Here is a 17,559-nt window from a genome sequence, read left to right as displayed (position 1 = left end):
CTTGGAGGGGACTGGATGGCACAAGATAGTGACTGTATATGGAACCTTTAATCTCCTGGCTGCTGGCTCATATCTGTTTTGGATCAGAAAGTAGTTGCCATCTGCTGGTTGTTTTTAAGTCCTTTGTGAAATGAGCGTGGGCTCGCTCCAATTCATAGTGAGCAGATGTGACCATATTACAAAATCCCTGCTACAACTGGCATCAGTCTGCACCTTCGGAGCATTCTGAGGCACAAAGTTATTGAATGGACAGTTGACAATTATCTTCTTGCCTCTAGATACAGTTCTGCTAAACCAGGATTATCCATGTAGCGGGGCAGTGGGGAGAAGCTTGTGTTGTAATTATAGAATTTCAGCACTTTAATAGGGCACTTTTTGTGAACTTTAAATTCACATTGAAAAATTAAATTTCACACTTAGCATATGGTTGTTACTCAGTGATAACCAGTGCTTTGACAAGTGTGAACAGCATTATAAGCAAACGGAGATTGCATACTGCAGTTAGAATTTGCATTTGAACATGCAATCTGATAATCAGTCAAATAACTTCCTTCCATTACTAGGGTGACCAGATGTCCCGATATTATTGGGACAGTCCCGATTTTTAACACATTTGTCCTGCGTCCTAACCGCACATCGGTCAGGATGACCTTTGTCCCGATATCGGGAGACCCGCTCACCATCACCGCCAAAGTCCCAGGGCTGGCGTGGCCGCAGTTCCTGGGACAGCCCCCGGCAGTGTGCCTGCCCGCCTGCAGTGCTGGCGGCCCAGGCACAGAGACAGGGGGGGTCTCTGCGTGCTACACCGGCTCCCTCCTGCCCAATCAGCTGTGGGGGTGGGGCTTGCAGGCGCCAGCAGCGGGCAGAGAGCCCTCCGCCCCCACCCCACTGACCTGACCCTAGGAGCCAGAGGGACCTGCCGGATGCTTCCTGGGACCCGCCCCAGGTAAGCACCGCCGGGACTCCCCACCTCGCCCCCCAGCAGGTCCCTCTGGCTCTTAGGGTCAGGGCCCTGTGAGTGGTGCAGAGTGCCAGAGTGTGCCATCCCAGGCTCCCGCCATCCCAGGAAGCGCAGCAAGCTGGCGCAGCTGTGAGCTGGGGGAGAAGCCTGCCCCGAAGCGACAGCACAGTGCCACTCAGGGAGCCGCCACCTGGCTCCGGGTGGCTGGAGGGGACCCCAGCACCGCCCCGCAGACCAGGTAGCTCCGCTCCCCACTCACCGCACGGACAGCTCCCTGCAGTGCACGGGCTCCGTTCAGTGCTGGGCACCATGCGCACCAGCGATGTAAATAGCTCCCCTGCAAGCAGCTGTGACCCAACAAGGGCATTTGGCCGGGGATTGCAGCCTGCAGCAGCTGGAGGCAGGGAGGGCACCAAGGGGTCCGCAGCAGAGAGCAGGGATGGTTGGTGCCTCGATGTGGGGCAGTTTCCCATGTGCCCTCCCCAACTATCTCTCTCAGTGGGGGTGGTTATAAAGCCAAGCGGGTGAGTCTGCACTGCAGTTTAAGCTCAGGGTTAGTGGGACTTGAGTCAGCTGAGCTGTGTAGGGAGCCCTGGGCTTAGGGTGACCAACTGTCCCAATATTAGAGGCTTTGTCTTATACAGGCAATTATTCCCCTTCCCCATCCCCACCCTGAAAAAAGTGTCCCAATTTTTTATACTTTCTATCTGGTCACCCTATCCATTACTAAACTTTCCCCCACCATCTCTAGAGATGAGCTTGTAGTCCTTCACAGCAGTAAAACATCTCGCTCCCCACAATTGTAGAAACCTTTCACGGTGTCCCTTTTAACAAGGACAAGACACCTTCTGAACCCCTTGCCTTCCACTGGTGCTCTTATCACTGGAGTGAGGATGATCTCTTGAGGACGACTGTAGTTAACATGGGGGTGGCAGACTTGTCAATGTGCGAAGTGGCTGGGATGGAGTAAGGTTGTTAGGGTCATTATACTAACTTATTTAAAAAAAAATAAATTAAATTGCAGAAATCTATTAATGCAGCATTAAGGGTGAAAACTTAATGCACAAAAGCCAGGGCATTAAAAAAACAAAGTTCCTAGAGCAGTGTTGGCTCCATTACTTTAAATCTATCAAGACCGTCATTCAGTAGCCTAAATAGAACGTAAAAAGACTACATACAGTAACTCCTCACTTAAAATTGTCCCAGTTAATGTTTTGTTACGTTGCTGATCAATTAGAGAACATGCTTGTTTAAAGTTGTGCAATGCTCCCTTATAACTTTGTTTGGTAGCCACCTGCTTTGTTCACAGCTTGCAGAAAGAGCAGCTCATTGGAGCTATCCGGTGGGGGCTTGGAACCAAGGAGGACTGGAAGCCCCCGTATCAGCTCCCCGCTCCTCTGAGTTCCCTGTCCAGCAGTCACCCAGCAGGCTATCAATTGCTGGGCAGTTCAGCTGTCCTTCCCCCCCCCCACTGCTGTGTGCTGCTCCTGCCATTTGCCTTGGAGCTACTTCCAGAGCCTCCTGCTTGCTGTGCAGGGGATGGGGGGGAAGAGGGGTGCTAATGTCAGGGTGTCCCCCTCCCCCTTGCTCCTGCCCACCGCTCCTTCCTTTACCCCATCTCCATGTGGGGGTGGGACATGACAGTGCTCAGGACTGAGGGAGCTTGCTGGCAGTAGCTGCTGTCTCAACTTGCTGATCTACTTAAAAAGGCAGTGTAGTTAGTGGGGTCAGCATGCTTAAAGGGGCAATGCATCTCTCTCTTTCACACACACGGTGTATGTCTCTGTCTCCCCTCCTTCCATTTGTGCTGCCTTGTAGAGTGTGAGGCTACATTAACAACAATGTGTTAACCCTTGAGGGCTCAGCTGAGTGCTAGTTTATCATTTAGCAATAAGGCATTCCCTGGGAAATATCCCACCCTCTGATTTCACCATCTCAGCCAAGTTTCACAATCATTGCTGTATACAGTATTAAATTTTGTTTAAAACTTACTGTGTGTGTGTGTGTGTGTGTCTTTTGTCTGACGAAAAAAGTTTCCCTGGAACCTAACCCCCCCCTTCCCCCCCCATTTACATTGATTCTTATGGGGAAATTGGATTCGCTTATAGTTGCATTTTTCAGGAAAATAACTACAACGTTGAGCGAGGAGTTACTATATATGCAATATGGTTGGGTTAATCTCAACAGTTGTTTCCTGACTTGTGCATTTAAAGAGACAATTCAATAATTCTAAAATGTTTGAATTTGTAGAACCCCAGTCTAAGTTTTTTTTAATTTTAATATCCTATATGTTTGGATGGATGGATGCGTTACCAGCACAACTGGGTTCCTGGCAGCAATCCCTATCTGCCACAGAAGAGGTTGTCTGAATTATTTTACTATAGCTGGAATGTTTCAAGTATTGTCTCTTTCTGTCAAGGATCAAGGGGTGGGTGGAGGGGACATAAGTCAGCTTGCAGACTAGGGCTTTACTAATAACTTCAGTGACTGTAAATAGTTTAATTCAACTCTCCAACACCACCACACACAATCTATTTTAATGTATTGCTGTAACTAAGAAAATAACACCAACAGGAAATAGAGGAAGTAGAAGCTTCTGCTGAGACACACTTGGGAAACTGGTGCCATATTTCAAAAGTGATGCCTGTTATTTTGATCAGTAAATTACTTACATATTTTTGAGAGTGAAGAAAAGCTATATATTTTTTTTAATGTTTAACTAACCATCAAAGTATTAGTGAAGACCAAAATTAGTTGTCATTGAATAGGAAACAATCCGTTGTGGCAGTGAATAGCCACTTGCTTAGGAGAGAGGACTAAAAGGCTTTTTCTATACTATGTCTTTTCCAGCTTCGTCGCATGCAAGAGATGATTGCGAGAATGCAGGCTCAGATGCAAATGCAGATGCAAGGTGGTGAGGGAGACAGCAGTGCAGTTCATGGACACCATGTATAAATTCTTTGGTAAGACCTTCAAATGATTATTATAATCGCAATAAGAAAAATAAATTGTCCTTAGTAGGTGTTTCAAGTAATTGGAAAACAATAACAGGTCAACTGATTGGTTTAAGAAGTTGAATCCATTTCATGTTACTTTTTTAAATGTTTATACTGGTGTTTTTTAAAGTGAAGTAAATCAGTACCTCGAGGACAGAATAAGCATACTTAACTTAACTTAATTGACTATTGATGGTCTGAATGAAAAAAGTATTATGAAAACTTGATTACATTTTTTAAAATGTAACTTTCAATTTCCAGAAAAATGATGAGAACTATATTCAGTTCTTAATTTCTGTTTGAGTTTTGTCTTGAGAACACTGTCATGTGCTACTGTTCTAATAGTGGAGATAGCTTCCATCTGGCAAACTGTTCTGACACTTAAAGAATGGTGACAGTGAACTTAAAGGCTTGCTAGTATGTATTTTAAATAGCTATCTGAAAAGCTACATTTAGACTTTGTCTACCATCCAAGTCCATTCTTCTGCGCTCGTAGGACAAAGTATGAATTTTCATGGATAAATAGTTATTTGTTGTTGCAATGCTTTGATCAAGTGGTGATTTAAGATGACTACAGGCTCCCCTCTCCTGGACTTAAAATGGCCAAATGATTTTATTGGCTTCAGTAAATTCATTTTACATCTATGCACAACCAGGAGACAGTACACTGTCCTGTGATGTGGACTGTGCCATGGTGATCTGTGCATTTATGACCTTTAGACTAGGTTAATGTAATACACATCTACTCCTCCTCCTCCCTGACTATGTAGACCATGGAAGACCTTGGCCAGTCTGTTTGCCCCCACATCTTTTTGTCAAGTGCATTTTTTTTTTCCATTGATGGTAATTCACATTCAGCTCTTAGATTTTGCTTAAATTTTTTCCTCCATCTTCTCTTTGGTCAGACACCACAACTATGTCCTTGCAAGAGATGCTTAGCTAGTCTGTCTTCTCTCATCCCAATTACATGCCCTACCCATTGGAGTCATCAGGATTTCACTACTATTATACTTGCTTCACCATAGACCTCCTGCAGTTCCCTATTAGATCTAACCAAAAACTTCATCTCAACCCTGTATTTTTGGAAGTATTTATAAGCTGTCTTTCTTCCTTCTTAGTAAGTGCTTGCTTCTCTCACATACATACAAAATAGTAGCCCTTACAATGGCCTCAGATCTGACGCTTGGTCTTTCTCAGTTGTTGGGAGCTGAAAATTCCATGCAGAGAAATGTAACAGGCATTTCCTCTCTCTATTCATGCCTTCTATTTCCTCCTTCACCTAACTGTTGTTGGCAATTGATAAACAAGTTTGATAGTTTAAATGCCTAGGAGCATTAAATTACCAAGTAAGCTTGTCCAAGATCCTCATTTTACAACCATATATTTGGTCTAAAGTCCCATTTTTCTTGCCACATCCTTCAAGTCTCCAATCCTCCTTTGTACCTTCTGTATCTTGGATAGCCCAGGTCATCAGTGTATCCAAAAAGTTGGTCAGGCCATTTAAATTCACCCCCATTCTGAGAATTTCACAATGATTGCATCACTATTTCAATAGCCACGTTAAAGAGTCCTGGGGATAGCACATTTCCCCACCTTAGTCCAGTGTTGATGTCAAATGGGGAAGAGATTTCACTTGCTTTTCACAGTCTGCTTTTTGAATTGCAAACTCAGTTGTATCATTCTAATAATTTTGTCAGGCATTCCAAATTCCTTCATTGCAGCTCAGAGTCGTGTGTGTATATGTATATATGTGTGTGTGTGTGTGTCTATTAACAGCTGGGCAGATTCCAATCTTTGCTCAAATTGTTGAGGAATAAATACGCTCCTACCATTTAAAAATCTCCAGCTGGTCCCAATATAGCAGCCCATTTGACAAGCATCACAAGATGAGATTACAATTGCTGAGAGTACAATTGCACTTATGCTCCTCTAACTATGCTTGCTCCTCATCAAATAACACATCAGATCCAAAGTTTTTTGTCCTTCAAAGCCTTCCATGGGTTTGGCTCAAATTAGCAGAGGGACCACTTTATCTCAGATAAGGGTATGTCTACACTACGGGATTATTCCGATTTTACATAAACCGGTTTTGTAAAACAGATTGTATAAAGTCGAGTGCACGCAGCCACACTAAGCACATAATTCAGTGGTGTGCGTCCATGTACTGAGGCAAGCGTCGATTTCCGGAGCGTTGCACTGTGGGTAGCTATCCCGTAGCTATCCCATAGTTCCCGCAGTCTCCCCTGCCCATTGGAATTCTGGGTTGAAATCCCAATGCAAAAACAGTGTCGCGGGTGATTCTGGGTAAATGTCGTCACTCAATCCTTCCTCCGGGAAAGCAACGGCAGACAATCATTTCGCGCCCTTTTTCCCTGGATTGCCCTGGCAGACGCCATAGCATGGCAATCATGGAGCCCGTTTTGCCTTTTGTCACTGTCACCGTATGTGCACTGGATGCTGCTGACAAACGCGGTACTGCACTGTTACACAGCAGCATTCATTTGCCTTTGCAAGATAGCAGAGACGGTTACCAGTCATATTGCACCGTCTGCCATTGTAAATTGGCAATGAGATGACGGTTATCAGTTGTTCTGTACCATCTGCTGCTATCATGGGTGCTCCTGGCTGGCCTCGCTGAGGTCGGCCGGGGGCGCATAGGCAAAAATGGGAATGACTCCCCGGGTCATTCCCTTCCTATGTTTTGTCTAAAAATAGAGTCAGTCCAGCCTAGAATATGGGGCAAGTGTACTAGAGAACCAGAGAGCACAGCCACTCCGTGTCAGAGCCCCAGAGATCCCGCAGAAATGATGAGCTGCATGTCATTCTAGGGGGTGCCCCTGCAACAACCCCACCCGTTGCTTCCCTCCTCCCCCAACCCTCCTGGGCTACCATGGCAGTGTCTCCCCATTTGTGTGATGAAGTAATAAAGAATGGAAGAATAAGAAACAGACTTTTTAGTGAGATAAAATGAGGGGGAGGAAGCCTCCAGCTGCTATGATAGTCCAGGCAGGACATTAAAGGGTGGAGGGGGAGAGGAGCCCAGCCCCCACTGCTATGATAGTCCAGGCAGTACAGAATCTTTTCTTTACACATGAAAGGGTGGGGCTGATGGAGCTCAGCCCCCAGATGCTATGATGAGGACGGTTACCAGCCGTTCTGTACCATCTGCTGGGAATGACCAGGAGTCATTCCTATTTTTACCCAGGCGCCCCCGGCCGACCTCCCAGCCAGGAGCACTCTCAGGATGATGACGAGGACGGCTATCAGTCTTTCTGTACTGTACCGTCTGCCACCGGGGAGGGGAGGGGAGAGGAGAGGATGCTGCGGTTTAGCGCTGCAGCACCCCGTCTACCAGCAGCATGCAGTAGACATATGGTGACATTGAAAAAAGGCGAGAAATGATTTTTTTCCCTTTTCTTTCGGGGGGGGGGGGAGGGGAAGTGTGTAAATTGACGACATACACCCTGAAACACACGGGAAAATGTTTTTGACCCTTCAGGCATTTGGAGCCCAGTCAAGAATGCAAATGCTTTCCGGAGACTGCAGGGACTGTGGGATAGCTGGAGTCCTCAGTATCCCCCGCCCCTCCCTCCATGAGCGTCCATTTGATTCTTTGGCTTTCTGTTACGCTTCTCACGCAGCCCTGTGCTGTGGACTCTATCTATCATAGCCAGGAGATTTTTTTCAAATGCTTTGTCATTTCGTCTTCTGTAACGGAGATCTGATAGAACAGATTTGTCTCCCTGTACAGCGATCAGATCCAGTATCTCCCGTACGGTCCATGCTGGAGCTCTTTTTGGATTTGGGACTGCATCGCCACCCGTGCTGATCAGAGCTTCACGCTCGGCAAACAGGAAATGAAATTCAAAACTTTGCGGGGCTTTTCCTGTCTACCTGGCCAGTGTATCCGAGTTCAGATCGCTTTCCAGAGCGATCACAGTGGTGCACTGTGGGATGCCGCCTGGAGGCCAATGCCGTCGATTTGCGGCCACACTAACCCTAATCCGACATGGCAATACCGATTTCAGCGCTACTCCTCTCGTCGGGGAGGAGTACAGAAACCGGTTTAAAGAGCCCTTTATATCGATATAAAGGGCCTGATTGTGTGGACGGGTGCAGGGTTAAATCGGTTTAACGCTGCTAAATTCGGTTTAAATGCGTAGTGTAGACCAGGCCTAAGTGTGATCTCCCAGATGTTCTTTCTACTGAAACGTTGAATTATCAACCTCAAGATTGAGACTCATGAGTGCAGGAAACAACACTTTCTTGGCAAATGGCCCATGGCTGTGTAACTTGCTGCCAGCATAGGTTGGAGGAAGATGTTACTGCTCACTTCGATGTATCCATTCTACAATAACATTAAAAACAATTATTTGACTGAGAAATGGAGATGGACGTGAAGTTTTGTTCCCTCCTTGCTTTAATGCAGTCTCAGTGATGGGGGTAGTATGAATATCCGGATTCATGAATATTGAAATAGATGTAGTTAATTCTAGTAGTTGATTCAGGACACCATCTGGTTTTGACAATTCATGATACTTTCTTGCACAGGTTTATTGCTAATTAGCATCTGAAAGTTGAATGGGGATTGTTTGGAGGCTCTCCACCTGCAGTACGGGGCCCTCTTAATCACACGGACATCAGCTTTATCTTCATAATGCTGATGAGGGTGGTAGCTGCTCCCTTGAGAAAGTAAGGCATGGTGGGTGATACGTTGTGTCACAGAAGTTTGGCTGCCTCAGGGCTCTTTTATCCTGAAATCCCAGTTGTCTGTATCTAGAACAGCTATAGAGCTCTTGAATCTCGGACTTGCAGTGATCAAATCTATCATCTCTCTCTCCCTTAAAATTTATTTAATCTAGAGATGCACCAGAATACAGGTTTTTGTCGCCTTCAGAAAGGGTATTAAAACGCTGAGGCAATGTCCTGATTCCCACTCTGCTCGGTTATTTGGTTGACTATCATGGGTGTATTCTTCTCTTGTTTAAAAAAAAAAAAAAAAAAAGATGCTCTGTTCTCTGAAGTGGTCTGCATGATCATGAACGGAAGGGAAGGTTGTCCATGTGATAATATCTCAGGGTATGGGCCTCACTTCAAATGTTTGAGAAACCTCTAGAGAACATTCGTAGTAGGGATGTAAAATGTTAAACAGTAAGCAATAGTCTTACCAGTTAACCCACCCTAACCATTAACCCGCAACCCCACACCAGTCGGAGCGGCCCAGGGCCCTTTCTCTTTAATCAGTTAACCAATTAAATGATATAATTTTAATTGTTTAAATGGTTAACTTTTTAAATATTTACATCCCTAATTCATAGTATGTTTAATTATGTTTTACTGTGCACTTCTCACACTTTTTGCATGTATTCTGTTAAATGTACACAAACTGGGAAATACTAATAGGGCCAGTAGAAATGTTTAACTGCACACATCCTATATAAATACTAAGCATATTTTTATAGGGAATTATCCTTATAAATGATAATCTTTCACAGTGGAGGAAACTTAAGTACAATCACTGTAAGTTCTTGTAGAAAAAATGGCATTTCAGAAATAATATCACTTGATTAGGCTTTGTGCAAGTGAGCAAGGTTAAGATTATACATTCAGTTTTAAATTTCACATTTCCTTAGTTATGAGTTCTTAGGTATGCAACCTTAGCTTTGTGTTAACACTTTTTTATTTATGTTCAATTATTTTCAGTGTATCTTCTGAAATTGGGAGGCACTGCTCTATCTAGCAATATGTTACATATGCTAATTTTGTGTCTTATGTTGGTCTGTAACAATTTGTATAGTGTTCCAGAATGCCATAGAAAAGGGGTCTTCAGACTTTCATAGTGTAGACCTTGCATCCCATGGACTGCCTCCCTTTCCAATCACATGGTCTACCTCCCCTCTCAGTGGTGATTAAATAAGAGCCCTGTGGTGACCACAGCAAGTGCTTACTTGGGAAATATTGAGTATGCTTCAAATTCAGTTTAGCACCTGGAAACAGATCCAGCACCATGTGACTAACCTGCTCTCTGCCTACACCCAGGAAAGTCTCCCTGGACCACCGTTTGAGACACTGCTTTAGCAACTGTAGGGATTTGGGGGAATAGGGAAGAAAAAGTTTTGTCCTCAATTTTGAGGTAGAAAGTCTGTCACATTAGCAAACTTCCCCCATGGGATGTCACACAATGCATTTAAGTAGTGATGTCATGACATTGTTAGGCATAAAGAAAATCCATTTTTTCAACATTGCCTGTATCTAAGGTTTTAAATCTTAATGTTAGTCTTTGTTGTGTTTATGAACCGTTAGAAAAACAAATTTGCCTTATCCCCACAGGCAGTCTCCTGCTCCAGAATTCAGAATGGGGGGGTTGGTGTGTCTGGCAAAGTGTGTTCTGGTGCGGCTGATGGAAGGAATCTTAGACATCATGTAGACTGCACCTTAATAGACCCACATGTGGAATACCGAAGAGGATCTTTCACTGTTAACACTTAGTAATTGATACACACGCTACAGTTCAGTTTCTAAAATACAAGATATAGTTACAAAACAGCTAGCTGTTAAATATCCATATTTCTGCCTTCTTTGCAGATAACGTCATATGCAGATTAAGAGGAAACATTCCAGCGTTGGGATGCAATAGTGTCTCTTACTGGGAAGGATGTCTTTTACCTCGCCTGTGACTTGGATGTCACATTAGTATGTTGTGTGCAAATGCATGGTAATTTTTGTAATATGTACTTTGTAACAGATTGTATTCAGTCAATATTTTATACCTTATATAGAGAATGTGATCAGTTTTAGTTTAGTAATTTAGTATTATTTTATTGAGCTCATTTTCTGTAACCCAGTATATTAGGAATGCAAAATGGATGATACTGAGCCTTTCCTAACCTGACTTAGCAGTAGTCAGTCTATTTGCGTAGCTCACTAGCACCATTAGTCATACTACTTGTTACACCTAGGAATACGTGAGTGTTGCTATAGGTTGTCCAGTGGTGTGATGTTTGACTAATTTGGGAGTCCAATGCCAAGTTAAGTTATTCTGTTTCCTATTTCTTGCATTAACTGTGTGCCTGTGAGACTCTTGGCCATTCCTCAGTTCTTGTCCAGTGCTGAATAGCCATTGCCTTGGCATCACAAGTGTCTAATTACAAAAGAGGTATGCTTTGTCTTAACTAGGAAAGAGGAGATAAGAGAATTCCTTGTTAAAGGGGGCACTTGCTGAATGACTAATCTTGTCTACTTGCCCCTCCAAAGCCAACAGTCAGATTTCATAACATGATGTACTACTGCAAAATTAGTTACCAGTGCTGTTTACAACCCACCAGTGCCAAAGAGATAATACAAATGGCACCATCACAAAATGCTGAGATCTTTCTGGTCTCCTGCACAGCAGTGGCTTTGTTCATCCTCTTCTACATTTATATCAGAGATGAGGAATACCATAACTTAATCCTGCAGTTAAATTCCACAAATTGTAGCTTTAATGGTTGCTAAATTACTAATTTAAAGGAGTCCTGCTACTGAGCAGATCAGATTTTGACCTACCTTAAAATTACTGCAGTTTATAAATTGCTTTATATTCTGAGTATCTTTTTAATATCCAAAGTCAAACCCACCACAATAGCCTCTGTGTTGAACTCCTGTGCTGCCTCTAAAGCAGCTATCATTTCATAGAGCTGCTCGTCTTCCTACTCATCTCTTCTGATCTTTGTCCGCAATGAAGGGAGCAAAAGCAGCAGCCTTAGTTACGTCTGCTTTGTCAGAAACACAGGTTTAGTGAGTCCTTTCTTGCTAAATGGATGAATACAAAATTAGTAGGGAAAGAAATGTAAATGTATACATTTTGCCTTTTCCATAGATAAGAGAGAGTAATAAGGCATTTCAGTATTGCCAGAGAAAAATGTCAAGCCATGTTACTTAAATCTTTCAATATATTGAGCAGACTGGTTTACTGAAGAAGTGACCAGAAATAATATTATAAGCTTCAGTGAAGGCATTAGAACGAATACTTTAAAATACCTTACTATCCTTTTTTTTTTTTTTTTTTTTCCCCAGCCCCAGTGTTGTTTTTTTTTTTGTTCGTGTAGTGCAGCTAAGCACCTCTGTGCACTTTTAGGGTTCTCAAATGGTCTCAGTTACAATAGTGTTCTTGGACATTGGACATAGGACATAGCACATTTTGAAGTGCTGCTAGGAAAAACTGTTGCATAACATTTCAGTGAATTTCATCTGAGGTCAGTACTGTGATCTAAACTGCAATAGTATTTATAACCAGTATTAGGAAAAAACTGTGAAAGCTGATATATATATTGCAAGTGACAAGTACATACTTAACCCTGGTATACCTTTGTTGGGGGACTGCTCCCTTCTTGTAGTCCTTACTTAAGCCAACTTCTGTTTGGAATAAAAAGATACTATGCAGTTAGTGCAGATAGCATAGGTTGAGCTCTACCTGTGGAATTGTCATGAGTAAAGCTACAATTTAGTCATGGAGGTTATGGTAGTCACGGATTCCGTGACTTAACTGGACCTCTGTTACTTCATCCGCTTCAGCTGTCAACAGCTGAAGCCAGGGCTAGAGGCAGGACTGTGCCCCTGCCCTGCAACTGGGGCTGGATGGCTGGAACCAGTACCCTGCAGCCCCTGCCTTGCGGCTTGGAGGCGGGGCTGGAGCCAGGCTGTGAGCCTCTGTCCTGGATCTGTGGCAAGCACTGGAGCAGGAGCTGTGCACTCCCCATGGCTGCGCCCTCTGCTGCATCCCAGCCCTGCGGCTGCAGTGGGGACCATGCTGCAGATGGAGCTGTGCGCCCCCCTCGCAGTGTCCCAGGGCCGTGCACCATCCCCCTCCCCCCACTGCGGCTGTGGGTTGGCAGGGGCTGCAGTTGTGCACCCCTGTCCCGTAGCTGTGGCCAGCTCCGGAGTGGGGGCTGCGTGCCTCCCATGACTGCACCCCCCCCCCCCGTTGCACCCCAGCCTCATGGCTTCTGCTGGGGCTGCAGTGGGGACCATACTGCAGCTGGGGCTATGCAGCCACTGGAACTGGGGCTGTTGCCCCTGCAATGGCAGGGGGCTTGGCCTGTCGGTCTCCCCCTCCCTCGACTCCATTCCTCCCCCCAACTTAACCCTGACCCCAGTTATTTTTAGTGAAGTCACAGGCAGGTCATGGCACCGTGAATTTTTGTTTATTGCCCGTGACTTGTCTGTGATTTTTTGCTAAAAATAACCATAACAAAATCTTAGCCTTACTTATGAGAGATCTTGGCTTTTGGGGGTAATATGTATTCATTGAATAGCTAGCTTTTTTTCAATAGAGCATTATGGTTTAGTTATTGAGTAAGTTGTTTTTAAATTGATTCTAGTGAGGAAATGCTCTCTTTTTTTCTTTTCTTTTTTTTTTTTCCAATGGAAGTGTAAATTCTTGGGATTTGCTATCTTAATTAATGGAATTTATATGGTTGCTAATTGCTTCCACACATACACTCCTGGGGGGCGGGGGAGGGAGGGGGGAAGTCCTGTGTGCCTGACAGCTCTGAGGATCTCTTCTCTTCTCCACTTGGCTTTTGATGCTCCTGATTGCAACTGACATTCATTTATACAATGACTTGATGGGAAACCTCAAAAATAAGCCATTCTTTCTCAAACCTCTTTTTTTTACTGAAGCTAATCCAGACCGGAGGAAGAGAGACTTGGAGTCAAAGGTAGATGTCATACTCTGGAGTCAAGCATTATCACTGGCCCACTGAGCTGGCCACAATGGTTTTATTTTTCTTTATTAGAAGTAATTTTACAATTATTTTAGGAGTCAGAGTACTAGTACACTTGCAGTGCTCTATATTTGGTTACCAAAGGGGCTATTTCTTTGTATACAAACATTGCTGTATTCAGATTCTGTATTGTCATTAGGCAAGACTATATTAATAAAAATATCAAAATATACAGTGGGTCTTTATTGAATTCCTTCTGTAATCTAACCAAGAATCATTAAATAGCATGACGGGGTTGGTGTTTTAGTTTCTCCTTCCCAGTCCAGTTTGTTGGACTCATGTAAGTGAAGGGTGATATATTGATGGAACTGCACACAAATATGGGAATTAAATAAAACCTGCACAGCACTGAATTACGATCTATACAGTACACTTTTCATGCAGGTAATCCTGAGCTTGCAGAAATGTATGTATTACGTGATGCTCTTCCCCTTCCAGCAACCACTTACAACTTCCCGTGGCCCCTATTGATAACTTAGTGCAGAATGCAGCAGCCCACTTACATTCAGGCAGAGTGAGTTACAGCAGGGTGCCCTGGGACTGTTGACTCTCACCTAGGAATGCGTGTATTATCTTGGAACCTGGCTACCAATAGACTGCTTTTCTCTGTATGCAGTGATTGTGCAAATCAAAAGCACTAAAGCAAACTACACGATTGAAAAGTTATTGAGTTAGTGGCAGAGCATTTCATGTGAGTGATTCTTGATTTTTGGAACTGAAGAACATTCTCACTCACAGCTTGGTTTGAAAGAGCCCAAATTCCCACTTAGAAGGGGAGGTACTGTTTGCAGCTAAATCTCTACTGCACAATGGGACAAGGGGGGTGAGGTGATATCTTGTATTGGACCAGCTTCTGTTGGTGAAGGGGACAAGCTTTTGAGCTACGCAGATCTCTTCTTCAGGTCTGGGAAAGATACTCACGTGTCACAGCTAAATACAAGGTGAAACAGATTGCTTAGCATAAGTAGTAAACACGTTTTAAGAGAAGAGCTCTGTGTAGCTGAAAAGCTTGTCTCTTTTACCAACACAGGTTGGTCCAATAAAAGATATTATCTTACCCGCCTTTTCTCTAATATCCTGGGATCAACATAGCTATACCAACACTGCAAACAGAGAATGATATGTAATTTTGATGTGTGAAATGGAAACTCCGCAACATGAAGAAAGAGGATGTAACACTGACGTGTATTTCTTGAGCAAATGCAAGAAACCTAATCCTCCAGCCACAGTGCCCCTCCCCCCCGCAGCAGCAGGAGTTTGGATATGGGAGGGGACTCAGGGCTGAGGCAGGGGGTGGGGGGCGGGATGGGTGGTGCTTACCTGGGGGGGAGGAGCTCCCCGGAATTCACCAGCATGTCCGGCTCCTAGCTGGGGAGCAGATGGGGGCAGTGCGTGGAGTCCCCCTTGGCCCTGCCTCTACCTAGCCACTTCTAGGAGCAACATAGGGAGCCCACCAGCCCCCCTCCTCCGCCCAGCACCAGCAGGAGTCCCGGACCACACACCGCCACCCCCCAGCACCCACAGTGCCCCCAGGCTGCACCACCCTTCCCCCAGAGCACCCATGGTACTCCTGGGCTGCCGCCCGCTCCCCAGAGCAACCAAGTTGCAGTCAGGGGCATATAGTAAAAGTCATGGACAGGTCACGGGCCATTAATTTTTCTTTACTGCCCGTGACTGTCCATGACTTTTTACTACAAATACCCGTGACTAAAATGTAACCTTAGCTATGACAGGGTAGTTTTCCCAGACAAGAATATGATGTGTAGCTCAAAAGCTTCTTTTTCACCAACAGAAGAATAAGATATCTTACGCACTTGGTCCCAGGATGATAGAGACAAACACAGCTACAACAGTACTGCACAGTGGAGCAGATTTCTGCTGCACTCTAGCTCTGCCCCTTTTTAGCTGCTGGTGATGCCTGCTAACCAGGGATGGGAAGTGTTCTAGGGTGCACATGTTTTCTCTATTTCTTTATTTGCAGTGAAAGCAATTTGATCATTAGAAACATAGCTTGGTTTGTGATGACTGGGAGAACAGCATGGTGACTTGCCTGTGTAGTGTGAAGGTTGTGGCTCTCTCAAGACATCTAGATATACTTGTGTAGTGTTGGGGAGGAGCCACTGGTTGTGCTTCATGTAGGTACCAATGACATAGGGAAGGATAGGAGGGAGGTCCTGGAGGCCAAATTTAGACTGCTAGGTAAGAGATTGAAGTCCAGGACCTCCATGGTAGCATTCTCTGAAATGCTTCCAGTTCCATGCGCAGGGCCAGTTAAATCAGCAGAACTGCAGAGTCTCAATGCGTGGATGAGATAATGGTGTACGGAGGAGGAGTTTAGATTTATTAGGAACTGGGGAACCTTGAGAAAGGGGGAGCCAATACAGGAACAGTGGGCTCCACTTAAACCAAAATGGAACCCGATTGCTGGCACTTAAAAAGGTCATAGAGCAGTTTTTAAACTAAGGGCTGGGGGAAAGCTGACAGGTGCGGAGGAGCACATGGTTTGGACAGCCCTTAGGGGAGGATCTATTAATAGAGATTCTCTATGTCCTAGTGAGGAGCAGAGGATGGAAAATGATAAACTACAGGCATGGTCTGATCAGAAACAGTCAAATAAAAAAGAGTTCCATTCAATTACACTTGTGTAATGGCAGACAGCTAACAGGAGACAAGTTTTTAAAGTACTTACATACCAATGCTAGAAGTATAAATAATAAAATGGGTGAACTGGAGTGCCTTGTATTAAATGAGGATATTGATGTAAGAGGCATCACAGAAGCTTGGTGGAATGAGGATTAGCAGTAGGATACAGTAGTACCAGGGTACAAAAGATAGCAGGAGGACAGAACAGATTGTGCTGGTGGGGGAGTGGCATTATATGTGAAAGAAAGCGTAGAATCAAATGAAGTAAAAATCATAAATGAATCAAACTGTATCATAGAATCTCTATGGATAGTAATTCCATGCTCTAATAATAACAATATAGCAGTAGGGATATATTACCGACCACCTGCCCAGGATGGTGATAGTGACTGTGGCCTGGGCTACACTAGTTTGGGGTTGGGGGTTGAACTAAGATACACAACTTCAGCTACACTATTTGCGTAGCTGAAGTCAAAGTATCTTAGTTTGATTTACCTGGCCGTCCTCACAGCGGCAAGTCGACTGCCGCGGCTCCCCCGTCGACTCCGCTTACTCCTCCTGCCCAGGTGGAGTACAGGCGTCGATTCAGGGATCGATTTATCGCATCTAGACGAGACGCAATACATCGAGCACTACCCGCCAATCGGCGGGTAGTATAGACGCACCCTGTGAAATGCTCAGAGAGATTAAAGAGGCTATTAAAATAAACTCAATAATGGGGAATTTCAATTATATCCATATTGACTGGGTACATATCACCTCAGGACGGGATGCAGAGATAAAGTTTCTTGACACCTTAAATGGCTGCTTCTTGGAGCAGCTGGTCCTGGAACCCACCAGAGGAGAGGCAATTCTTGATTTAGTCCTAAGTGGAGCAGAGGATCTGGTTCAAGGGGTGAATATAGCTGGACCGCTTGGTAATAGTGACCATAATGTAGTTAAATTTAATATCCCTGGGGCAGGAAAAACACCACAGTGGCCCAACACTAGCGTTTAATTTCAGAAAGGGGAACTACCCAAAAATGAGGAGGTTAGTTAAACAGAAATGAAAGGGTACAGTGCCAAAAGTGAAATCTCTGCAAGCTGCGTGGAAACTTTTTAAAGACACCATAATAGACAAATGTTTACCCCACATTAAAAAGCATAGTAATAGAACCAAAAAAGAGCCACTGTAGCTAAACAACAAAGCAAAAGA

General features: G+C 44.4%; 1 protein-coding gene across 3 annotated transcripts in view; it reads left to right on the top strand.

Annotated features, from left to right (window-relative positions):
* Positions 1-13,333, top strand: part of SEPTIN2 (septin 2) — a 59,717-nt gene extending 46,384 nt beyond the window's left edge. For 2 of the 3 annotated variants that reach the window (XM_039489405.1, XM_039489403.1), the window contains exons 12-13: positions 3,812-3,924; positions 10,543-13,333. In XM_039489405.1, coding sequence (XP_039345339.1) covers positions 3,812-3,916 — 105 coding nt within the window. In that variant the 3' untranslated portion in view covers positions 3,917-3,924; positions 10,543-13,333. Of the gene's footprint in view, positions 1-3,811; positions 3,925-10,287; positions 10,371-10,542 lie in introns of those variants that run through there. The other variant, XM_039489404.1, reaches the window with a different exon arrangement.
* The last annotated feature ends 4,226 nt before the right edge of the window (positions 13,334-17,559 follow it).

Source organism: Mauremys reevesii, linkage group 9, assembly GCF_016161935.1.
Source record: "Mauremys reevesii isolate NIE-2019 linkage group 9, ASM1616193v1, whole genome shotgun sequence".
Taxonomy (NCBI): Eukaryota; Metazoa; Chordata; order Testudines; family Geoemydidae; genus Mauremys; species Mauremys reevesii.
Note: the sequence above shows the minus strand (reverse complement) of the source record. Positions and strands in the feature narration are given on the sequence as shown.